Source organism: Bombina bombina, chromosome 3, assembly GCF_027579735.1.
Source record: "Bombina bombina isolate aBomBom1 chromosome 3, aBomBom1.pri, whole genome shotgun sequence".
Lineage (NCBI taxonomy): Eukaryota > Metazoa > Chordata > Amphibia > Anura > Bombinatoridae > Bombina > Bombina bombina.
The window spans coordinates 615,674,887-615,701,641 of NC_069501.1; the positions used below are offsets into that span (position 1 = coordinate 615,674,887).

Here is a 26,755-nt window from a genome sequence, read left to right on the forward strand (position 1 = left end):
TGAAAGAAAGATCAAGTGGGACTCCAAGACATTGGTCATGCTGGGTTGAGGTAATTATGTTATTAGCAACAGTTATACATCTAGATTACAAGTTTTGCGCTATAGAAGTTGCGAAAAAAACGCAACAAAAGTTGCATTATTTAACCCTTAATAGTGCTGCCATTACAAGTTTCTAAAAAGCTGTCTTGTGCGTGCGATATGGTGGCGATAAGCTCCATACTGCACAAAATCCAAGGGCTGCTTTGACTTTGCTCGTGCACGCTTTCCCCATAGACATCAATGGGGAGAGAGTGTCAGAAAAAAAACTAACACCTGAAGCGCAAAATGGCGATCGCTGTAACGCAACCCTATTGAGGTCTATGAGGAAAAAAAGTTACGTTTAAACCTAACACCCTAACATAAACCCCAAGTCTAAAAACCCCTAATCCGCCACCCCCGACATTGACGACACCTAAATAAAGTTATTAACCCCTAATCTGCCGCCCCCGACATTGCCGCCACTAATAAAAGTTATTAACCCCTATTCCGCCCCTCCTCGACATCGCAGCCACTATAATAAAGTTATTAACCCCTATTCCCCCGCACCCCAACATTGGCGACACTATAATAAAGCTATTAACCCCTATACCGCCGCACCCCGGCACTGCTGCAACTAATTAAAATTATTAACCCCTAAACCTCTGGCCTCCAACATCACCGCCACTAAATAAACCTATTAACCCCTAAACCGCCAGCCCCCACGTTGCAAACAACTAACTTAAACTATTAACCCCTAAACCTATCACCTGCTAACTTTATATTAAATCTACAATGTGCCTATCTTAAAATAAATAAAAACTTACCTGTGAAATTTAAAAACCTAAGTTTAAACTAACAATTAACTTAACATAACTATTATACTAAAATTAAAATAACTACCAATTAAAAAAAACTATATTATACATTAAAAAAACCCTACACTAAACACTACTAAATAAATTTAAGTCTAAAATAACAAAAAATAAAAAATACTAAATTACAAAAAATAAAAAACACTGAATTACAAAAAATAACAAACATTAAATTACAAAAAATACAAATGAAATTATCCAAAATAGAGTTAATTTCTTTAGGGCAATGTCCTACAAAAGGCCCTTTTAAGGGCTATTGGTAGTTTATTTTAACCTAAGCTACCCATTGCCCTGAAAAAGGCATTTTTAGGGGCATTGCCTTTAAAAGGGAATTTAGCTCTTTTGCATTGCCCTTAAAAGGGCATTTAGCTCTTTTAAAAAAGCCCAAACCCTAATCTAAAAAAACCCCACCCAAAAAAACTGCGAGGTCTTCATCCATGCGGCGTCTTTTATCTTCATCCCGGTGGCGCAGAGTGGGTCCATCCGTCAAGACATCCGGTGCGTAGCATCCTCTTCATAAGGTCGCTGCCATACACTGAATCTTCAATGCAGGGGAGCCTTTTCAAAATGATGTCCCATGCATTCCTATTGGCTGATTTAATTTTTTAAATTCAAATCAGCCAATAGGATGAGAGCTACTGAAATCCTATTGGCTATTCAAATCAGCCAATAGGATGAGAGCTACTTAAATTCTATTGGCTATTTAAATCAGCCAATAGAATTTCAGTAGCTCTCATCCTATTGGCTGATTTGAACAGCCAATAGGATTTTAGTAGCTCTCATCCTATTGGCTGATTTGAATTTCAAATATCAAATCAGCCAATAGGAATGCACGGGACACCATTTTGAAAAGGCTCCCTTGCATTGAAGATTCAGTGTACGGCGGCGACAGTATGAAGAGGACGCTCCGCCCTGGATGTCTTGAAGGATGGACCCGCTCCGCGCCGCCGGGATGAAGATAGAAGATGCCATCTGGATGAAGATAGAAGACGAGACCTAGATGGATGAAGACCTCGCCCCCTGGATGAAGACTTCTTCCCGCCTGGATGTCCGGACTTCAGAGACTGTAAGTGGATCGTTGGGGGGGTTAGTGTTAGTTTGGTTTTTTTAACTTTTTTTGAGTATTTTTTTTTTAGTTTAGGGTTTGGGCTTTTTTAAAAGAGTTAAATGCTCTTTTAAGGGCAATGCAAAAGAGCTAAATGCCCTTTTAAGGGCAATGCCCATACAAATGCCCTTTTCAGGGCAATGGGTAGCTTAGGTTTTTGCTAGAGTTAGTTTTTTTATTTTGGGGGGTTGATTCGGTGGTTGGTTTTATTGTTGGGGGGTCTTTGTATTTGTTTTTCAGGTAAAAGAGCTGATTTCTTTAGGGCAATGCCCTACAAAAGGCCCTTTTAAGGGCTATTGGTAGTTTAATGTAGGCTAGGTTTTTATTTTTATTTTGGGGGGCTTTTTTATTTTTATAGGGCTATTATATTAGGTGTAATTGTTTTTATTTTGGATAATTCGTTTGTTATTTTTTGTAATTAAGTATTTGTTATTTTTTGTAATTTAGTGGGGACCCAGTTAAACCGACTCCTTCCCTGACCACCGACCCCTTCCCGACCACCGACCAGATCTTCTGGGCGTCTCCCACTGACTTCGCCCGGGAGACATTGAGAGACCCAACCCTAGCTCCTTACCGTGCCCGGGTAGGGACTGACCCCGGGGGCCCAGGGGGAGACCGTTTTGAGTGGGAGTGCCCAAATGCCAGCTGGTGGTACCACAGAGATATCGGTACGAGATGCTGCGTATAGGGCATGACATCCCCCAAGCAGGACATCTAGGAGTCACTAGGACCCATTAACGACTGACTCAGACCTTCTTTTGGCCAGGGGTAACAGGGGATGTTAGGCAATACTGCTGGACCTGTGATGTTTGCCAGATAGTAGGCAAGCAGGAGACCACCCCAGAGCAACCTTTCACCCCCTCCCCATCATTGATGAACCCTTTGGCAGGGTAGCTGTAGATATTGTTGGCCCCTTGTCCTGTCCCAGCCCTTCCGGGAAAAAGTATATACTGATAGTGGTAGATTATGCCACCCGGTACCTGGAGGCAATCCCCCTGTCCAATATCCACGCAGAGACAGTGGCGGATGTCCTGCTCCAGATATTTGTCATGGTAGGTTTTCCCTGGGAAGTAATCAGACCAAGGGACCCAGTTCACTGCCGAGCTCATCCGGCAGCTGTGGAGACTTTGCAGGATAAAACCCCTACAAAGCACTCCATTCCACCCCAAGACCAATGAGTTATGTGAGCAGTTGCTTAGGACGTTCTCGGCCTCTCACAAAGACTGGGAAAGATACCTACCACACCTCCTGTTTGCATACCAAAAGGTGCCCCAGGAATCTACTGGGTTCTCCTACTTTGAATTAGTATATGGCCGGAGGGTGAGGGGGCCCCTAGACTTATTGAGAGCCCACTTGGAAGGATCAGTGGAGGAGGAACAGCCCTCCATTGTGGGGTATGTCCTAGAATTCAGAGACTGGCTGAAGAACCTCACTGAGAGGGTGCTAGAGAACCTTCAAGTCGCTCAAGGTAGGCAGAAGCAGTGGTATGACCGGAATGCCTGTAACTGGACCCTGGCAGTAGGGCAGAAGGTCCTGGCCCTGAAACCTGTCAAAACAGACAAGCTACAGGCTTCCTGGCAGTGACCCTACCGAGTGGTAGAACAGCTGAATGACACAACCTATCTGGTAGCCAAATGCTCAAATACTGGGTCCACCGGGCCTTCCATGTGAACATGCTGAAGGCATACCAGGAAAGGGCAGAGGTTGTAGCCTTCCCATGGACAGAGAGTCTTCCCATGCCAGAGCTCCCCAGCGAAACAGGATGCCCCCAGACATAGGTGACATACAGTTAGATGAGAAGCTAGGGAGTAGGCAGAGGGAGCAAGTCAGACAGGTGCTAGGGACCCGGTGAGACATGTTTTCCACTACCCCTGAGTACACCACGGCAGCGGTGCACCGAGTGGAGACCCCAGGACAGGCGCCACTGCAACAACCATCATACCGGGTTCCTGAGGCAGTTAGGGAACATATGCGCAGCAAGCTCAGGGAAATGCTGGACATGTCTGTCATTGAACCGTCCAACAGTCGGGCATCTCCTGTGGTACCGGTACCCAAACCGGTAAGCTCAATGACAGAACCACGACCATGCCTACCCCATGCCCCTGGTTGATGACCTACTAGACAGGATCCCCGGGGGCAACTTCCTGAGCACCCTAGACCTGTGCAAGGGATACTGGCAGGACTCCTTGGACCCGGAGTCCATTCCAAAGTCGGTATTCATCACCCCCTTCTACCTACTCCAGTTTAAATTCATGCCGTTTGGGATGAAAAATGCTCCATCAACCTTTTCAGAGGATAGTAGATCACCTCCTGGATGGCCTCCAGGATTATGCCTGCACATACCTGGATGATATTGCGGTCTACAGTGACACCTGGGAGGACCATGTGGTCCATTTAGGCATCATTCTAGACCACATCAGGGCCACCGGTCTGACCCTGAAGCCCAACAAATGTATGCTAGGGCACTCAGAGGTCCAATACCTGGGACACCGAGTAGGCTGCGGGAAGCAGTGGTCGGAGTCGACCAAGATTGAGGCAGTCACGAATTGGCCAACCCCCAAGACCCAAGTCTTAGATTTCCTAAGGACTGCCGGATACTACCGCAAGTTTGTCCCCAACTACGGTGCCCTGGCCAAACCCCTGACTGACTTGCTCCGACAGGTCCTGTGGTCCCCCAAATGTGAGGCTGCCTTCCAAAGCCTTAAAACAGCCTTGATTTCTGTCCCAATCCTGGCCGCTCCTAACCCAACCAAAAGTTTTTGTGCCCATAAAGATGCCTCCATGTTCAGGTTGGGAGCAGTACTGAGCCAGGTGGATGATGAAAGGCACCACCCCATAGCCTATATCAGCAGACAGCTGTTGCCAAGAGAGGTAGGCTATGCGGCGGTGGAGAAAAAATATCGGCCGGGAAAAAGCAATGGGAATGTTGACGGACTTTCCCGGGAAACTGAATTGGGATAGCTCCCCGGACAGCCCCAGACTGGCCTGTGTGTGGATCTAGCCAGGTCTGCCGGACCTTTTAGGGGGGAGCACTGTCACGGATATCAGGCTGCCATGGTTAAACCTCCACCTCCCTACTACTTAGCCCCCTCCATTTTCTCACCAGATTTGGACTTTTGAGAGCATTCCCAATCTCCCAGACGTTTGGTTTTATTTGCTATTTTGCAATCTGTACCTCCTCACAGAAGAGCTGATCTCTCACCGCCTAAACCATTTCCAGCTGGCCGGAGCTCTGAAACTGCCGGTCAGCCGCATCACCCCGGACACCTGCTAACCTATACCGCAGGTCGCTCCAGTGGCCCTTTACCCCAGAGCTCCGCTCTTTTGAGGTTTGGTACCCCCTAGGGAGGGCAAGAGGTGGGGTTATTGCCGAAAGGGAGTTCCCTTGGGAACTTGGGGGTTCGGACCCCCCTACAACTCCTACTTTCCATGGCTTTCCTGGTGTATGTTTGATCACCCATAGCTCCGGTCCCCAACAACGGGTCATGCTGCTTTTTGGACTGTGGCATCTGGAGACCGAGAACTTTCCAACTACACCTTGGAAGTGCTGTTGCTCCCCCGGGATCACCCCAGAATAACCACCTCCATATCACTGGGACTCTATGGGACTATAACTACTATGGGGGGCACCAGCCTGTCTGGAGGGGCGGGAATGGCGGGAGATCTGAGGGTCTGATAAGACTCTTTATCAAGATATGTTTGTGTATATAAGCAATAAAGTTGTTATTTGTTTCACCCGAATACTGGTTCTGTCTGGTTATTTGGGTTGGCATCGTTATAATCACTTTGCCCCTCTACATAGTGGCTTGTTCCAGGTATAGGTGAAGGACCCTTCTGGCAGAGCTACCCAGTCGGAGTAGCCAGAGTCCGTCACACCACCCTTTGTTTTTTTTACTTGTTTTTTATTTCATTATAATTATTGTAATTACTGTTTTATCTGTTTTACTTGAGGGTGCATTAAACCCAAATTGTTTATTTCATGACTTAGCTAGACCATAGGATTTTAAACAACTTTCTAGTTTACTTTTACTATCATATTTGCTTAAGTCATTTTTGAATGGGCAACAATGTACTACTGAGAGCTGACTGAACACATCTGGAGAGCCAATGACAAAAGGCACATATATGCAGCCACCAATCAGTAGATAGCTCCTAGTAGTGCACTTCTGGTCATGAGTCTACCTAGATATTCTTTTCAACAAATGATACAGAGAAAGCACAGATACGGGATTTAACCCCATATTTCCAGTTACATAAACAGTGCAGGGACTGAAATACAAACCACAGCAAATCAGAACATACTCATATAAACTGTCAAGAGAGACTGTTTTAAACATGTTTCTGCACATGCCATTAGTGTTATATTGTGGTTAGATTTATAGCACTGAAATCTTGCCAGGAATCTTCAGTCTCTTTCCTCTTCAGTTCAGTTTTTCCCTTCCACGACTAGTTTTTTGCTTTCTCAGACTGTTCAGATAAATTCATATTGCAGAGTCAGCACAGAGATGGAAGCCGACTGGGCACAAATTGGAGGAATCTGTTCCAAACCTTTCACCGCTAATGGTTTTTGAGGTTTCTTTTTATGAGGGCTGAAAGAATCATGCAACCCTCTGTCTCTCCTTTTCCTTTCTCTCTCTCCCTAATTTTTGTCTACCCTTAGATAGCTTCCAAAAATACTATGACTTTGTCTTGTCCCCATTCAACAAAAGTCGATATACATTTTTTATAATTGCTTAATGAGGACTAATCCAATATACTAACTATGCCAAAAATATATATTTCATGATAGAACAAGTTCAGCACCTCACTTACAAAGGCATCTTATAAAAGCTGCAGTAGAATAAGATTTTTTTTTATTTTGAACAGGCGCTCATGCATACCACAGAATGTGAGGTTGAAAAACAAGGCTGAAGCGTACTGTACTATAGATGTTATAAATTGTGCTAACCAGCACCAGAAACTTTTATTTCTACTGATATATGATAAATAAAGATGTGACGGATACATGGTATTATGGTGGCCCTAACTGAATTATCAGAATTGCAACATCTCAGCTGTGTCAGATCTGCTCACTATTAACTAACACCCTGGAACACCTGACAGCTAAATCCTTATGTTCAAACAGATTCCTCAGAAGAATGGGCATGTCATAGATATAAATGTTGTTTAAAGGGCGAAGACAGCTCAACAGACAGAGGAGGGGAAGGTTTAATAGCCCTCAAGGGCTGAAAAGTGTGGAGCTTGTCCAGAGATACACGGAGACATTGCATGTATTTTGACAAGGATCTGCTTTGAAGATTGAATTATACTCTACATATATTATTATTATTATTCTTTATTTATAAAGCGCCAACAGATTCTGCAGCAAAATTTAAAAAACGAATACAGGGGGAATTAGGAGCCCTGTTCCTGTGGGAACTTACAATCTAAATGGGAGAAAGGGTGAGAAAAAGGAGGTGGGGACTGCAAAGGTGGGAATGATATTAGTGTGGAGTTAGATGAGGGCAACTATTAGGCAAGTAGAATTAATTAGTTACTGATTTGGTGATAGGCTTCCCTGAAGAATAAGGTCTTTAGGGAGTGTTTAAAGGAGGAGAGGTTGGGGGAAGTCTGACAGCTTGAGGAAGTGTGTTCTAGAGGGTTGGTACTGCACAAGAGAAGTCCTGCAGTCTAGCATGGGAGGAGGTGATGGTAGAAGAGGCAAGGAGTAGATTGTTGTTGGATCTTAGGGGACGGGCTGGAGTATATTTGTTGATGAGTGAGGACAGGTAGGGGTGGCTGCATTGGTAAGGGCTTTGTAGGTCAGAGTGAGAATTTTGAATTTAATTCTGCTGTGAATGGGGAGCCAGTGAAGGGACTCACAGAGGGGTGCAGCGGATACAGAGCGTCGGGAGAGATAGATTACCCTAGCAGAAGCATTTAGGATGGATTGAAGGGGGGAGAGGTGGGAGAGAGGAAGGTCAGTTAGTAGGTTATTACAGTAGTCAAGCCGGGAAATTACTAGGGAATGGATTAGCTGTTTAGTAGTTTCAGCACTCAGAAAAGGACAAATTTTGGAGATATTGCGTAGGTGGTTGCGACAGGATGAAAAGAGTGATTGGATGTGGGGTATGAAGGACAGATTGGAGTCAAGTGTAACTCCTAGGCAGCAAACTTGGGGTGATGGGGAGATAGTGGTGTCACCAACAGTGATAGTAAAGTTAGAAACTGGAGTAGAATTAGATGGGCGGATTAGAAGAAGCTCAGTCTTGGACATGTTGATTTTTAGGTGTGAGAGGCCATCCAAGAAGAAATGCCAGATAAGCAGTCGCTGATGTGGGAAAGGACAGAAGGAGAGAGTGCAGGGGTGGATAGGTAGATCTGAGTATCATCAGCATAGAGGTGATAGTTGAAGCCATAGCTACTCATGAGTTTACCCAGTGAGGAAGTATAAAAAGAGTAGAGGACCTAGAACAGAGACTCGAGGTACTCCAACAGACAGAGGCAATGTAGAAGAGTAGTCACCAGCAAATGAGACAGAAAAGGACCTGTTAGAGAGATAAGAGTGGATCCAGCAGAGGGCAATGTCACAGAGCCCAAGGGAGCTGAGAGTCTGTAGGAGGAGGGGATGGTCAACAGTGTCAAAGGCAGCAGACAGGTCAAGTAAGATAAGTATAGAATAGTGGCCATTGTTTTAAGCAGAAAGAAGAGTTAGTAAACCTTGGTGAGGGCAGTCTCAGTTGAGTGTTGGGGACGGAAGCCAGATTGTAGGGGGTCAAGCAATGAGTTGGAGGATAGGAAGGTTGTTATTCAATCGAAAACTAGTTTTTCCAGAACTTTTGAAGCTAGCGGAAGCAGTAATATGGGGCAGTAGTTTGCAGGAGAATTGGGGTCGAGGGAGGGTTTTTTGAGGATGTGGGTGACCTATACACATAAATATAGTAATTATATATATATATATATATATATATATATATACATATACACAGTATATATATATATATATATATATCCTCACTACATTTGCTTTACCAGGAGATCAAATTTATAAACATGAAAATCAGAATTAAACAAGACATTTCTTATAGATTTTTTTTTTTGGGTGGATAGCAAATTAGCCTTACATATTCAATGCTAGACTATAGCACATCATGTCTGCCCGACATTTGACAAACCAAGCCCATACTGTTGATTAAGTTAGTGTATACATTTTGGAGACAGACAGATAATTCTGGTTGGATTTATAAGGTGAGTGGCGATGAACAATAAACAACAGAGAATAATAAGTTATAACATTAAGATAACAGTTAGGGTGTTGATGAGTTTTCTATTGTATTAATAGTAAAAGAAGTTTCCAGGTTTCAGGGTGCGGGTATATTAGAAGGAGAAATCAGCATTGGTTCTGTCTCTAAAATAGTTACATTTAAGTGATTGGAAGTAGGGTGACCATATTGCCACTTTAAAAAGGGACACATATGAAAAATACATATGTCAGGATTCTTATACAAAACATTTCTTTAAACAGCCCTGACATATGTATTTTTAATATGTGTCCATTTTTAAAGCGGGAATATAGTCACCCTATTGGAAGTGAGCTAGGAAGAGATGTCAGTCATTTTGATGATAGGCAAAAGATAGAACTGAAGATGAGAGATTTAAAGGGACACTGTACCCAAAACATTTCTTTTGTGATTCAGATTGAGCATGAATTTTTAAGCAACTTTCTAATTTACTCCTATTATCACATTTTCTTCATTCTCTTGGTATCTTTATTTGAAATTCAAGAATGTAAGTTTAGATGCTGGCCCATTTTTGGTGAACAACCTGGGTTGTCCTTGCTGATTGGTGGATAAATTCATCCACCAATAAAAAAAGTGCTGTCCAGAGTACTGAACCCAAAAAAACTTAGATGCCTTCTTTTTCAAATAAAGATAGCAAGAGAACAAAGAAAAATTGATAATAGGAGTAAATTAGAAAGTTGCTTAAAATTGCATGCTCTTTCTGAATTACAAAAGAATTTTTTTGGGTTCAGTGTCCCTTTAAGTTTGAAAGATATACGTAGTTAACTGAGTGGAGATGGTAATAAAAAAGGAGTACATGGAGAGGAACAGATGGCCCAGAACTTAGCTTTAAAGGAATATGAAAGCCAAAATGTTTCTTTCACGATTCATGCATGGAAAGAAATCACATAAAATCTTTAGGATTTTTTAGACCTTGTATTGTAATGTCTCTGATTCACATAAAGAATACTACATAGCAACATAAACATTTCTCAAGATAAAATTTGTGAGGTGCACAGGCCTACACTCTTACCTTTTTGCTCAATACATCCTCAAGGCAGAAGCATCGAGTATAACTTTGTTGGTTCAATTTAGAGGGCATCTCAATGAGGTTCTCTACTCCTTCTGTGTTGCGTCTAGTCTTAGGACCATCAGGAGCACACTGGATAGCAAGATAAGAAAGTGTTAATCTTAATTGGTCCCTATGTCTTTTAAAGGGACATGAAACCCATTTTTTTCTTTCATGATTCAGATAGAGCAGGCAGTTTTAAACAACATGGCAATTTACTTCTATTATAAAATTTGCTTCATTCTCTGTGTATCCTTTTTTTAAGCAACAATGCATTACTGGGAGCTAAATGAACACATTGGGTGAACCAATAACATGAGGCATTTATGTGCAGCTGCCAATCAGCAGCTAGCTCCCAGTAATGCATTTCTGCTCCTGAACTACCCAGGTATGCTTTACTGCAAAGAATTTCAACAAAGAAAACCAAGCAAATTAGTTAATAGTAGTAAATTGGAAAGATGTCTAAAATCACATGCACTGGCTGGATCATCAAAGACATTTTTTCGGTCTCATATCCCTTTAATATGAATGTATTAATGTATTCCTCAATATTGAAATTTACCCCAGATGGCAGGAGTTCACAGCATCCTTCATACATGGCCATCAATGGATCACAGTAGATCAGCAGTTTCTGGATATCAAACTAAAAGGAAACAAAAATACTGTAAGAAACCAAACTCAAAGCAACAAGCAGCTATACAGGTAGATTTCTAACATACATGAACTGGAGCACCATTCACTGTATCTAAACCAATGAAGGCATGTCCCTGGTTGGCTAGTGTCCTCCTTGGTGCAATAGGTTTGCTGGAGATAAAACTGCAGTCAATATGAATAGACACCACCTTCTCCTGCACACTTAACACAATCTTGTGCCATCCATTGTCGAAGAGAGAATATACTCCCTGTCCAGTAAACGTGCAGCCCACATATTCTGTGTTACGGCCTTTGGCTTTAAATTCCAGACTTCTGTCCTTGCCATTAATTCCCAGGGAGAGCTGTACCAGGGGCAAATTGTAGCATTATATACTTTGAATATAGAAGAGAAGATATTTTTGCACATATATTTGACTAATAAGAATATCTAACAAAAACACCAATTGAAATAATGCAGAACTATTCTCAGAAATATTTATAGAAAGGGTTATGATTGACAGAGAGTCATAATAGCGTGTTCACCAACAGACAAAGCTAAACAAATATCCATTTTTTGTATTTTAACCACTTTATGAGTTTAAAGGGCACTCTTTTTGTGACATATTTGTGTATACTGATTAATAAACACATAACTGAAATAAGCAAAGGATACATGGGTTCAGAAGGTAAACAAAATGCTGATAGGGATGTGAAGTACCTGTGGATATCCTTGAAGGTCATTGATTTGGAAGAGGTACCAGTCTTCATCTGTCGTCTGCTTCTTCAGCAACAAGGTTATCACCAAAGTGAACTCATCGGGAATACCATAAGGGAACAGCTGTCTGAGATCAGAAACATACTGGTTTATAAACAGATTGTCTTAGCACCTGAGAGCTACAGAATACAGGGAACAGATCTAATGTTTTATTCCCAAATTTACTACAATGCTATGTTTATTAATACACAGGAAAACTCTGCCTTTTAGATTAGAAAACTCTGATTTAAATGTATTTAAACTATTTGTTCACTTATTCAAACTTGTGTACAACAAGCAAGTTTTTCTAAGGACCTATGTACAATCAGAAATTAGAACCACATATACAGCTGCATCAAATAACACTCTATACATCATCTGGGGCCAGCAGGGGAAACAGTCTGCTGTTGTGGAAGGTGGTGGTGGTGGGGGGGGGTGAATACATCATTACAAGTCTGATTTCCCGCTGCACACAATTTTGATTTACAGTTGTAGAAGAGACTGTTTTTTGCTTCGTTCTGACATCAATAGTGTAATAAGTAAAGGAAGGAATTGTTTTCAGCCCCTGCTGGGATAAGTCCTCTCCCCTATATGACAAATGCATCTAGTAGCTTATATAGTACGTTCACTATGATCTGGACAAATCTGTTCCTATATTAAACATTCTCCACATAATGACATAGTACATCGCTACAGAAGTTGGCAGCACAATTAAATGATAATAATAGTAATTAGTGTGAGCCCATTATCTATATGTAACTTTGTACACATATATATACTTGCATTGTGTGAGTTCTATATTTGCTATATGTATTATTGGTAAGAGTGTAATTCTTTTATCACTGCAGATTTATTTTTCACAATCTTCTTCTTAGGGTCCTTGAATTACTCTCTTAATTAAATTATGCAACACTACATAATATATGCCTTATGCGAAGTATAGCAACAGTCACCATCATGATTTGTCTGTAAGTGGTAAGAATTAAAGGGACATGAAACCCATTTTTTTTTCTTTTATAATTCAGATAGAAAATAAAATTTTAAACAACTTTCCAATTTGCTTCTATCATTTAATTTGCTTCCTTCTCTTGGTATCCTTTGCTGAAAGTTTTATCTGGGAAAGCTCAGGAGTAGCAAAGAACCTAGGTTCTAGCTGCTGATTGGTGGCTGCATATATATATATATATATATATATATATATATATACTGATTGTCATTGGCTCACCCATATTTTAATTTAGAAACCAGTAGTGCAATGCTTCCCTTTCAACTAAGCATACCAAGAGAATGAAGCAAATTTGATAAAAGAAGTAAATTGGAAAGTTGTTTAAAATTTTATGTTCTACCTAAACCCTGAAAGAAAAAATTTAGGTTTCATGTCCCTTTAAAGGGACACTCAATCAAAATTAAACTTTCATTATTCAGATAGAGCATGCAATTTTAAACAACTTTCTAATTTACTTCCATTAACATAATGTGCACAGTCTTTTTATATTTAAACTTTTGTAGTCAAAAGCTCCTACTGAGCATGTGCAAGAATAAGAATAATCACATTTGTGATTGGCTGATGGCTGTCACATGGTACAGGGGGAGAGGAAAAAGAGATAACTTTTAAAATTGTCAGAAAAAAATCTACTACTTATTTGAAGTTCAGACTAAGTGCTATTGCATTGTCTTGTTATCTTGCATTTGTTGATTATGCAAATCTACAGTGTTGACCTGTCCTTTAAGCAATCATGATGGACTAAACATCAGAAATGAGCTATGCTCTAATCTGATTAGTTGTGGATCCTTACAGTGGAGTGTTTACTTTGGAAGGGGGATAAGGAGAAACCAGTGGTGTATTGTACAAAAGAGATGAGGCATGTATAGGTTATTATACATTTGTGTGTTTTCAGGACTTAAGATGGTTGGTCGGATTGTGTAGGCTAAGAGGATACCTAGTTTAGGAATGTATTGCAATTGCCAAATTTGATAGATAAGGAGTTATTTTGTTTACTAGATATTGTAGCAGTGTGTTAATACTGCTGATGTTATTCTTTAACGGGAGTAAGCACAATGTTATCTATATAGCACACATGAACTAACACTCTCTAGCTGTGAAAAGATGTCAAAATGCACTGAGATTAGAGGCGCCCTTCAAGGGCTTAGTAATTAGCATATGAGCCTACCTATGTTTAGCTTTCATCAAAGAATACCAAGAGAACAAAGCAAATTTGATGATAAAAGTAAGTTGTTTTAAATTGCATGCCATATCTGAATTATAGAAGTTTAATTTTGACTAGACTGTCCCTTTAAATATACAAATACAGAGATCCTGGGGTCCATCCGATAAAAATCGTCGCCCGCAAAAGCCGGCGACGCCAATATTTGCGCGGATTTGGTATCACATATACGGCGTAACCTAGAAGTTACGAGCGTATATTTCTGCCGTCGCCCGTAGTTTTTTGGGCTATAGGCAGGTATACCAAACCCGCGCAGTTTGGTATCCAATATGCAGCGTAAGGACTTACGTGGCGAAAATGGAGAAAACTTACTCCATTTTCACCTCGCCACAAAAAGCAGCCGTAAGAAGCCTTACGCTGACTATTGGAGCCCCGTAACTCCCTAAACTGGCTGCTAAAATAAACCTAACACCTAACGCATGCGCAATGTCTATCTCCCTGTCAACCGCGATCTGCTAAAATAAACCTAACACCTAACGCATGCGCAATGTCTATCTACCTGTCAACCGCGATCTGCCAAAATAAACCTAACACCTAACGCATGCGCAATGTCTATCTACCTGTCAACCGCGATCCCCCCCCCCCCGAAATCCTTAATAAAGTTATTAACCCCTAAACCGCCGCTCCCGGACCCTGCCGCCATCTACATAAACTAACCCCCTACTGTGAGCCCCTAAAACCGCCGCCATCTACCTTATCTATCCCCTAATTAGAACCCCTTACACCGCTGTCATCTACCTTATCTATCCCCTAATCTGACCCCTTACACCGCCGCCACCTATATAAAAATTATTAACCCCTAATCTAATCCCCCTATACCGCCGCCAGCTATATTAATATTATTAACCCCTAATGTAAGCCCCTTACACCGCCGCCATCTCTATTAAAATGATTAACCCCTTATTTAATCTACCTACCCCGCCGCCAGCTATATTATCTATATTAACCCTAAGTATATTATAGTTAATATAGGTATTACATTATATATATTAACTATATTAACCCTAATTATATTAGGGTTAATATAGTTAATATAGTTACTATAGTATTTATATTAACTATATTAACTCTATCTAACCCTAACACCCCTAACTAAATTTATATTAAATTAATCTAATTCATTTATAAACTAAAATATTCCTATTTAAATCTAAATACTTACCTATAAACTAAACCCTAAGATAGCTACAATATAATTAATAATTACATTGTAGCTATGTTAGGGTTAATATTTATTTTACAGGTAAATTGTTAATTATTTTAACTAGGTATAATAGCTATTAAATAGTTATTAACTATTTAATATCTACCTAGTTAAAATAATTACCCAATTACCTGTAAAATAAATCCTAACCTAAGTTACAAATACACCTACACTATCAATAAATTAAATAAACTACAAACATCTATCTAAAAATACAATTAAATTAACTAAACTAAATTACAAAAAAAAAACAAACACTAAATTACAAAAAATAAAAAAAGATTACAAGATTTTTAAGCTAATTACACCTATTCTAAGCCCCCTAATAAAATAATAAACCCCCAAAATAAAAAAATTCCCTGCCCTATTCTAAATTAAACAAATTTCAAAGCTCTTTACCTTACCAGCCCTTAAAAGGGCCTTTTGTGGGGCATGCCCCAAAGAATTCAGCTCTTTTGCATACAAATACAATACCCCCCCCCATTACAACCCACCACCCACATACCCCTATTCTAAAACCACCCAAACCCCCCTTAAAAAAGCCTAACACTACCCCCCTGAAGATCTCCCTACCTTGTCTTCACCACACCGGGCCGAACTCCTGATCCGATCCGGGCGATGTCTTCCTCCAAGCGGCAAAGAAGAATTCTTCCTCCGGCGATGTCTTCCTCCAAGCGGCAAAGAAGAATTCTTCCTCCGGCGACGTCTTCCTCCAAGCGGCAGCAAAGTCTTAATTCTTCCGGCGGCATCTTCAATCTTCTTTCTTCGCTCCGCCGCCGCGGAGCATCCATCCCGGCCGACTACTGAACTTGGAATGAGGTACCTTTAAATGACGTCATCCAAATGGCGTCCGCCGAATTCCGATTGGCTGATAGGATTCTATCAGCCAATCGGAATTAAGTTAAAAAAATCTGATTGGCTGATTGAATCAGCCAATCAGATTCAAGTTCAATCCGATTGGCTGATCCAATCAGCCAATCAGATTGAGCTCGCATTCTATTGGCTGTTCTGATCAGCCAATAGAATGCGAGCTCAATCCGATTGGCTGATTTTTTATTTTGGGGGTTTATTATTTTATTAGGGGGCTTAGAATAGGTGTAATTAGCTTAAAAATCTTGTAATCTTTTTTTATTTTTTGTAATTTAGTGTTTGTTTTTTTTTGTAATTTAGTTTAGTTAATTTAATTGTATTTTTAGATAGATGTTTGTAGTTTATTTAATTTATTGATAGTGTAGGTGTATTTGTAATTTAGGTTAGGATTTATTTTACAGGTAATTGGGTAATTATTTTAACTAGGTAGATATTAAATAGTTAATAACTATTTAATAGCTATTATACCTAGTTAAAATAATTAACAATTTACCTGTAAAATAAATATTAACCCTAACATAGCTACAATGTAATTATTAATTATATTGTAGCTATCTTAGGGTTTATTTTATAGGTAAGTATTTAGATTTAAATAGGAATATTTTAGTTTATAAATGAATTAGATTAATTTAATATAAATTTAGTTAGGGGTGTTAGGGTTAGATAGAGTTAATATAGTTAATATAAATACTATAGTAACTATATTAACTATATTAACCCTAATATAATTAGGGTTAATATAGTTAATATATATAATGTAATACCTATATTAACTATAATATACTTAGGGTTAATATAGATAATATAGCTGGCGGCGGGGTAGGTAGATTAAATAAGGGGTTAATCATTTTAATAGAGATGGCGGCGGTGTAAGGGGCTTACATTAGGGGTTAATAATTTTAATATAGATGGCGGCGGTGTTAGGGGCTCACTTTAGGGGGTTATAGATATAATATAGCTGGCGGCGGGGTACGGGAGCGGCGGTTTAGGGGTTAATAACTTTATTAGGTTGCGGCGGGGTACGGGAGCGGCGGTTTAGGGGTTAATAGCTTTTTTATTGTTAGGATAGTGAGGGGGGATAGCGGATAGAGGGTTAGACGTGTCGGGCTATGTTAGGGAGGCGTGTTAGACTTGTCGGGCTATGTTAGGGAGGCGTGTTAGACTTGTCGGGCTATGTTAGGGAGGCGTGTTAGACTTGTCGGGCTATGTTAGGGAGGCGTGTTAGACAGTGCGGGTGTTTTAGACTTTAGTCAGGTTTTATAGGCGCCGGCAGTTTCTAACGTGCCGCAAGTCACTGGCGACGCCAGAAATTTGTACTTGCGCAGATTTCTGGACATCGCTGGTTTGTCAGACTTACGGCACGTTAGCATCTGACGGCGACTTATATGGGATAGCTCGAGTTGCGAGCTGAAACTGCGGGCGACGCCGGTTCCCTCGCTTGCGCCGCAAACTGCGATCTATATCGGATCGCGCCCCCTATATCCAATTACTTGAGTTGTGGCAGCAATAGAATTTTGCAGTGCAAGTCAATTTGTGGTGAGCAGGAAGAATGATGTTAAAATTTGAATAAGCCCATTTTATAAGGAACAATACTTAAAGTGACAGTTAACCCAAATTTTTTTCCCCTTTAAATTATTCCCAATGATCCATTTTACCTGCTGAAGTGTATTAAATTGTTTACAAGTAGCTCCTTTACTCCTATTTCAGCTTTTGAAATAGCTTCTTTAGCCTGTGGTATAGCCACCTGTACTGAAAGTTTCTATACTGGAGTATAGGCTATTGATAAGCCCATGTAAACACAGCCAGCAGAAGAAGTTACACTCTCAGTGGGGTGCAGTGCAGGATAGTTAAATAATAAAATTATAATTTTCCATTGTTCTCTCTAAGTATTGAGCTTTGGTTTTCCAGACAAATTTAAGATAAGGAAACTTGAATGTGTACACAGAGTGATAACATAATGAGATCTGATATTTAACCCATTGTTATAGGCTGTGGTTTAAAAGCACGGACCCAGCTACTTCATATACACAAATAAACCTAAAAATACAGTTTCTTAAATACTTTATACTCTGAAGCTGGTATAACAAGCCATTGAAAATACATTAACCCCTTAACGACCGACGAAGTACAGCGTACGTCCTCTAAAAAAATACAGTAAACGACCGGGACGTACCCTGTACGTCGTCGGTCTGGGAAAACGGTGGAAGCGATCTGTGGCCCTCTCTGCACTGGACATCGATGGCCGGTATCGTTGGTGGGTGGGAGCCGAAGTGGGAGGTGGGTGGGCGGCCATCGATGGGCCGTGTGATGTGGAGGGGTGCGGGATCGACAGAGGCGCGCACTGACACGCGCGCGCGCACGGGGGCAGGCGCGTGCACGGGGAGGGAGCAGGTGGGAACCGCTACAATATGGCAAAAGTCGAAATGTAAAAATGGGAGAAAGGGGAGAGGCAATCAATTGTGGGATGGGGGAGGGAAGAGAGCTGTTTGGGAGGGATCAGGGGGTCTGATGTGTCAGGTGGGAGGCTGATCTCTACACTAAAGCTAAAACTAACCCTGCAAGCTCCCTACAAGCTACCTAATTAACCCCTTCACTGCTAGCCATAATACAGGTTTGATGCACAGCGGCATTTAGCGGCCTTCTAATTACCAAAAAACAACACCAAAGTCATATATGTCTGCTATTTCTGAAGAAAGGGGATCCCAGAGAAGCATTTACAACCAATAATCACTGAGAAACCTAAAGTTTGTGAAAAAAGGAAAAACATTTTTTTATTTGATCGCATTTGGCGGTGGCATGAAATATACCAAAATTGGCCTAGATCAATACTTTGGGTTGTCTACTACACTACTCTAAAGCTAAAATTAACCCTACAAGCTCCCTAATTAACCCCTTCACTGCTGGGCATAATACACGTGTGGTGCGCAGCGGCATTTAGCGGCCTTCTAATTACCAAAAAACAACGCCAAAGTCATATATGTCTGCTATTTCTGAAGAAAGGGGATCCCAGAGAAGGATTTACAACCATTTGTGCCATAATTGCACAAGCTGTTTGTAAATAATTTCAGTGAGAAACCTAAAATTGTGAAAAATTTAACTTTTTAAATTTGGTCACATTTGGCAGTGAAATGGTGGCATGAAATATACCAAGATGGGCCTAGATCAATACTTGGGGTTGTCTACTACAGTGATTTTTAACCTTTTTTTTGCTGTGGCACACTTTTTTACATAAAAAAATCCTGTGGCACACCACCATCCCAAAATTTAAAAAAAATCACACATTGTAGCCTAATACAGCATATATATATACACATACACACAAACACACACATACTGTATGTATTGTGCTGTTATGCCATGCCTCCTACAAACTACCCCTGCACTGGGAGTAAAAAACAAGCAAAGTTTAAAAAATATGTCATACTGTTGTCAGTCTGCCGTGGCACACCTGAGGATCTCTCACGGCACACTAGTGTGCCACGGCACACTGGTTGAAAAACACTGGTCTACTACACTACACTAAAGCTAAAATATATATATCTGCTATGTCTGCTATTTCTGAACAAAGAGGATCCCAGAGAAGCATTTACAACCATTTATGCCATAATTGGACAAGTTGTTTGTAAATAATTTCGGTGAGAAACCTAAAGTTTGTGAAATAAATTGTGAAAAAGTGAACAATTTTTTTTATTTCATCGCATTTGGCGGTGAAATGGTGGCATGAAATATACCAAAATGGGCCTAGATCAATACTTTGGGATGTCTTCTAAAAAAAATATATATACATGTCAAGGGATATTCAGGGATTCCTGAAAGATATCAGTGTTCCAATGTAAGTAGAGCTAATTTTGAAAAAAAGTGGTTTGGAAATAGCAACGTGCTACTTGTATTTATTGCCTTATAACTTGCAAAAAAAGCAAAGAACATGTAAACATTGGGTATTTCTAAACTCAGGAAAAAATTTAGAAACTATTTAGCATGGGTGTTTTTGGTGGTTGTAGATGTGTAACAGATTTTGGGGGTCAAAGTTAGAAAAAGTGTTTTTTTCCATTTTTTCCTCATATTTTATCATTTTTTTTATAGTAAATTATAAGTCATGATGAAAATAATGGTATCTTTAGAAAGTACATTTAATGGTGAGAAAAACGGTATATAATATGTGTGGGTACAGTAAATGAGTAAGAGGAAAATTACAGCTTAACGCAAACACAGCAAAAATGTAAAAATAGCCTTCATCCCAAACGAACAGAAAATGGAAAAGTGTTGTGGTCATTAAGGGGTTAATGAAAAACTATTTTACAGTGTACAATCCCTTTAAAAGGAACAGTCTAGTCAAAATTAAACTTTCATGATTCAGATAGGGCATGCAATTTTAAACAACTTTCCAATTTACTTTTATCATCAAATTTACTTTGTTCTCTTGGTATTCTTTGTTGAAAGCTGAACCTAGATAGGCTCATATGCTAATTTCTAAGACCTTGAAGGCCGCCTCTTTTTTGCTCCATTTTGTGTACATCGGTTTAGCGAGCAAGCAAAAACTTTTCACTTTCAAGTTGTAATACGAGCGCTACCCGACGTGCCCAAAAAGCTTGCTTCTAGCGGAGTAAGAGCTCAAGCAGGAGCGTTAAATACTGCTCCACTTGTAATCCGGCCCATAGTTAACAAAAGAACAGTGAGTATCCAGTTGCAGACCTAAGGACTGATGGGGATTACGAGTGGCGCACTAACTGTTGTGCACAAGCAATAAGGGTTCATTGTGGTTCTTTGCGCACATCGGAAGTAGTGCGCGTATTACAGGTTGAAAGTAAACACTTTGCTTGAGCGCAATTTAATTTACTACGAGTCAGGAAAGCATGACTTCAGAGCTCTGGCTGTTACACAAGACAAAAAAGTTGCACAAAATACATCAAAATTATATTTAAAAGTAGAGTTAAACTCATAATAACACTATCTAATAAAAAATATTGAAAAAAATATTGCATAAGAAAGTTATAAGGTCTCTAAGATATGAGGTCTCAGGTTTTAGAAAAAAAGGATTGTAAAGGGCTTTAACATAGAGATACATGTCTAAATATGTGTATGTTCTGTATGTGCATATACCTATATATATATATATGTGTGTGTTTATATGTGTGTACATATGTATTTATAAGTGTATTTAATAAAGTGTTTATCTATGTATTTAATGTAAATATTTCACATTCCAATGTTCTTCACATAGGGGTATATGTTCTAAGTATTTTAAATAGATATTCCTATATATATCTGCATATATCTATACCGATATATAATCATAAAGATAAACAGATATAGATATATATTGTTGCAAAGAAAAATTACATATATATATATATATATATATATATATATATATATATATATATATATATTATATATATATTCCTGTGAGATCCAGCACACACATTTCATAAAGCAACTGCTAGGGTACACTCCAATAATACCATATACTACATAAATACTAAAAGGCACTCTGTGTTTTTCCTAAAAAACGGAGAGTGCCTTTTAGTATGTAAGTTATATATATATATATATAAGAATAAATAGAACGTATTCTGCTATATGAAGAACATTAAAATGTGAGATATTAATGGCACACTTGAGAAAATGCAAACGGTTTGCGCAACCTTTTGGGCTATGGGGGAATACTTTAACGTGTTTGCGATATTTTAAGTTTAGCTTTTTGCGCACATCTTTAGAATAGAAAGATTGGTGCAACAATGCCCATAATAAAGAATGGGTTCAATGAAACATTAGTTAGAAAGGTGTAAACAGTTGGGGGGGGGGCTTTGCTGGTTGCTAAAACACCTACTTATAATTTTGGAGAAACCCTACTGGTATGAGATAAATGTATAAAAAAAAATGTTAGTCGGTCGACTCTCTTCTATACCTTTACCCTGAACTCCTTTACTTGATAATCCAACCTTCCCTCTAAAACTACCTTCAGCTAGTCTAACTAGACTAAATTATAGCCGTTGCTTAATCCCTTGTAACTCCGTCCTCCAAGATGGCACTGAAACATCATGTTGATCGCCTAGACTCCATAGGCCCTAAATTTGATCATTGATATAAATAACTTTAATTATCCCACTTTTTCACCAGTCACCCTCAAAGAGTGAATATACGCCGTGCACCCACAACATTTAAAAGGTTTTGGTATAATCCCACCCCCTGCAAAGACACACTATCCCTTGCTTACAAACTGCTTTTTAGACACCACTTGGACATATTACCATCTTATACTGCATGATGGGGGGGAGGAATATCAACAACCTATCGCAAAAAAAGAGTAGTGGTTACAGAGTTTTAAGCAGATGAGTAAATCTACCTCCTCAATTTTGGTTATGGAAATGAACATGACATTTTTGTAGCAATGGTATCTTACACCAGTATCTGATGGTATTTTGGTACAATATATATCTATACTTATATAAACAAGTCCAATATAAATGGCACACTCCAACATATACAACTCCCTGGAGCACTGCTAAACACTGATACAGAGATCCAGACTATATCCCAGAGCTGGCTGGAATCCCCAGAATATATAGTAGGCCTACACAGGTAAGTGGCAAAAAAATCAGCCTTTTATTAGACAAAAATACGAATTGGCCTGTTGCCAAATGTTTCAGCTCACACAGGAGCTTTGCTCAGTGGAGGCCCAAGTAGACATAAAGTGCATAGCAATAAAACATCCTTATATACCCTTATAAAACACAAATTAAACCCACCTGTGTTAATCAATCTCCAGAGCAAACACATAATTTGCACTGTGTCTATAGGCCACACCCATCATTAGCTGCGCCTATTATTGACATCATCAGTATCAGACATAGTTACCAAGGCAACCTATAAACACAACTGGGCTCCAATGATCCATACCCAATCGTCATGAGGACACGCCCGCCGGCTTTACGTAGGCAAACAGTATTAATAACGAAATGAGAGTTCTTGAAGATCCAAAAATTTGAGAGACTTACTGGTCCTTACGGATCCTATGCACTGTTACCAAAAAGGGACATGGTTACCTAAGGATAAACTATGATGTTTACGATGTGGCAATTGTGTAACGTGTACTAGTATGGGTACAGGGAACAAATTCCATACTAATAAGGTGTTCAACATTCAACACAGATTAATGTGCACATCGGAACATGTTATATATATGTTGATCTGTCCATGTTTCCTTTGCTATATCGGTAAAACAACAACTTCATTCAGAGAAAGACTTGCAAACCATAAGTCGGCTATCCGCCTGGCTATTGACAAAGGACATTCGGACCAACCTGTAGCAAGGCACTTTGTGCAGGCTGGACACTCTATCTCCTCACTGAGAACTATGCTAATTGATCATCTCCCACCCCTGAATAGAGGGGGAAATAGAGGAAAAGAGCTTCTTAAATTGGAAGCATGCTGGATTTTTGCTTTGGACACTGTGTCCCCAAGGGGATTGAATAGCAGTGTTGATTATGCTCGCTGCTATCGATAGTTGAGTGTTTTCTTACAACTTCACTATGAGGATGGATACTACAATCAAGACTACATGTCTGGACACTATGTCCCCAAGGTGACATAATAGTAGTGCTGTTTATGTGTGCTGCTATTGTTAATCTAGTGCCAGACAATAACAGACTGATGGGGATGAAGACTACAATCAAGATTTGCTTTGCTTATTATTATGGACTCTTATGGATATCTAAGTCCTCAGTACTCTTGCTGATATGGGCATATGTTTCTACCTATTTCTTGGGACATGAAATCATGTGATATGCTGCAAATACAGATGGTTATGGCTCCATCAGGTCTTGACACAGCAATGCGTAAATCTCCTTAAGTGTTTTATTATGATGCTAGAATTATATGTATATTGCACAATATTTAGTTAGTGTAATATCAAGAGCGTCTGTTATATGTGCTTATGCTTTGCATCACTATCTAGCTAGAACGCTTGAATGCTATAACCCTAATGCAGCTTGTTTGTATATAAGTACACAATATGTAGGTTTATATGTTGCTCTGACTCTGTCTCCAGAACTCTCATTTCACTTACCTGTGTAGGCCTGCTGTATATTCTGGGGATTCCAGCCAGCTCTGGGATATAGTCTGGATCTCTATACTTATATATAATGGATAATGATTTGAACTGTTCTGCAATCAGCGCTCTATCCTAATGGCATTTTTATTGTAGATAGAGCGCTGATTGAAAAACAGTTCAAACTGTTAGATTACAAAAAATATTACTTTTGAAGTGTGTGGCGGGAGCGTAGAGTATTAGAATGGCACGGCTAGATTAAAAAGTAAGTTAAAGCGAATCTTCATTCTAAAATATCACTAACATTCATAATCTGATTATAAAAAGTGGAAAGTTTACCATCATTTTAATGCTGGTAGCGGGGGAGGAGGAGCTTCTGTGCATGGTATGGGAAATGTATCCTAAACTTTAATGTTATTGTCTGATGAAGATGCAGTAGGTCAAGGGTGGGTATTGTTTTAAGTGTTAGAAGTATTTATAGGCTATGGTCTACAATTAAAGTATGAAGTCTGCTTGAGTGTGTAATTTGCTCCAGATGCTCTGCAGTGCCAGATCATTTTTTGCAGGGTGATATGGATGTTGCTGAAAGAATAGGGCAGGATTCACAGTATTGAGAGCAGCTATGTTTATTGTTGATATTAATGTGCTTGTGTATTATGAATTTGTAAGGTGAATGCAGAATAGGATAGCAGTATTCATTAAGAGACAGATTACAATTGATGCGCTAATTGTTGCGTGCAAGCGAAAATGGGTGTATTGTGTCTCTTTATACGCAACGTATGTAGCACACGTATTACAAATTTAAAGTAAATGTGTTCACTTGAGCGCAATTGAATTTAACATGTGTCAGGATATTATGACTTCAGAGCTCAGTTTAACTGTTATGCTTGACAAAAAAGTTACACAAAACACATAGAAAATGTATTTAATAGTACAGTTACACTCATAATAACACTATCTTATAAAGATTATTAAATAAAAATAATTGCATAAAACAGTTATAAAGGGTTCAAAGATATATCTAAATATGTATATGTGTATATACTGTATATATATATATATATATATATATATATGTGTGTGTGTATTTATGTTTATATATGGATTTACAGACAAATATACACATATAAACACATAAATACATATGTACACGTATATAGACATATATAGAAGTGCAATGGAGCCCTTTGAAGTAAAGTAGCTGAAAACATGTAAAATCATATTATACAATATTCATATTTAATAAAAGTTTTAACTATGTATATAAATTGTACCAGATATTTTAGCTTTTTTCCTATTAAAGCACAACTAAATGCCCATAAGCACACACATACACAAAGAGAAAACTTTTCTGTTTCATCAGTCTTTAGTCATATTATCTACCCTGTTCCTTTTATAAAGATTTATGGCTCTATGTCACAGACTGATGAAGATCAATTCTGAGATCAAAACATCAGAGGTATAAACAAACGAAAGTTCACTCACGGCTAGATTTGGAGTTTTGTCGGTAACAACCCGAAAAACTAATGCCCGCGTTTTACTGGCCGCACCATAAAAATAACTCTGGTATCGAGAGTCCACATAAAGGCTGCGTTAGGCTCCAAAAAAGGAGCGTAGAGCATTTTTAACGCAGCTTCAACTCTCGATACCAGAGTTGCTTACGGACGCGGCCAGCCTCAAAAACGTGCTCGTGCACGATTCTCCCATAGGAAACAATGGGGCTGTTTGAGCTGAAAAAAAAAACAAACACCTGCAAAAAAGCCGCGTTCAGCTCCTAACGCAGCCCCATTGTTTGCTATGCGGTAACCCTTCCGACGTCTGCACTTAACACTCTAACATGTACCCCGAGTCTAAACACCCCTAACCTTACACTTATTAACCCCTATTCTGCCGCCCCCGCTATCGCTGACCCCTGCATATTATTATTAAACCCTAATCTGCCGCTCCGTAAACCGCCGCTACTTACATTATCCCTATGTACCCCTAATCTGCTGCCCTAACATCGCCGACCCCTATATTATATTTATTAACCCCTAATCTGCCCCCCTCAACGTCGCCTCCACCTGCCTACACTTATTAACCCCTAATCTGCCGAGCGGACCTGAGCGCTACTATAATAAAGTTATTAACCCCTAATCTGCCTCACTAACCCTATAATAAATAGTATTAACCCCTAATCTGCCCTCCCTAACATCGCCGACACCTAACTTCAATTATTAACCCCTAATCTGCCGACCGAATCTCGCCACTATTCTAATAAGTGTATTAACCCCTAAAGCTAAGTCTAACCCTAATACTAACACCCCCCTAAGTTAAATATAATTTAAATAACGAAATTAATTAACTCTTATTAAATAAATTATTCCTATTTAAAGATAAATACTTACCTGTAAAATAAATCCTAATATAGCTACAATATAAATTATAATTATATTATAGCTATTTTAGGATTTATATTTATTTTACAGGTAACTTTGTATTTATTTTAACCAGGTACAATAGCTATTAAATAGTTAAGAACTATTTAATAGCTAAAATAGTTAAAATAATTACAAATTTACCTGTAAAAGAAATCCTAACCTAAGTTACAAATAAACCTAACACTACACTATCAATAAATTAATTAAATAAACTACCTACAATTACCTACAATTAACCTAACACTACACTATCAATAAATTAATTAAATACAATTG

The 26,755-nt window shown here is 39.3% G+C and overlaps 1 protein-coding gene across 5 annotated transcripts in view; it reads right to left on the reverse strand.

Annotated features, from left to right (window-relative positions):
* The window catches only part of COL16A1 (collagen type XVI alpha 1 chain), a 240,454-nt gene that overhangs the window by 193,068 nt on the left and 20,631 nt on the right, over positions 1 to 26,755 (reverse strand). For all 5 annotated transcript variants that reach the window (XM_053707234.1, XM_053707232.1, XM_053707233.1 and 2 more), the window contains exons 5-8: positions 11,675 to 11,798; positions 11,043 to 11,318; positions 10,886 to 10,966; positions 10,288 to 10,416 (exon numbers count right to left, since the gene is read on the reverse strand). In XM_053707234.1, the coding sequence (XP_053563209.1) occupies positions 10,288 to 10,416; positions 10,886 to 10,966; positions 11,043 to 11,318; positions 11,675 to 11,798 (610 nt within the window). The remainder of the gene's footprint in view (positions 1 to 10,287; positions 10,417 to 10,885; positions 10,967 to 11,042; positions 11,319 to 11,674; positions 11,799 to 26,755) is intronic.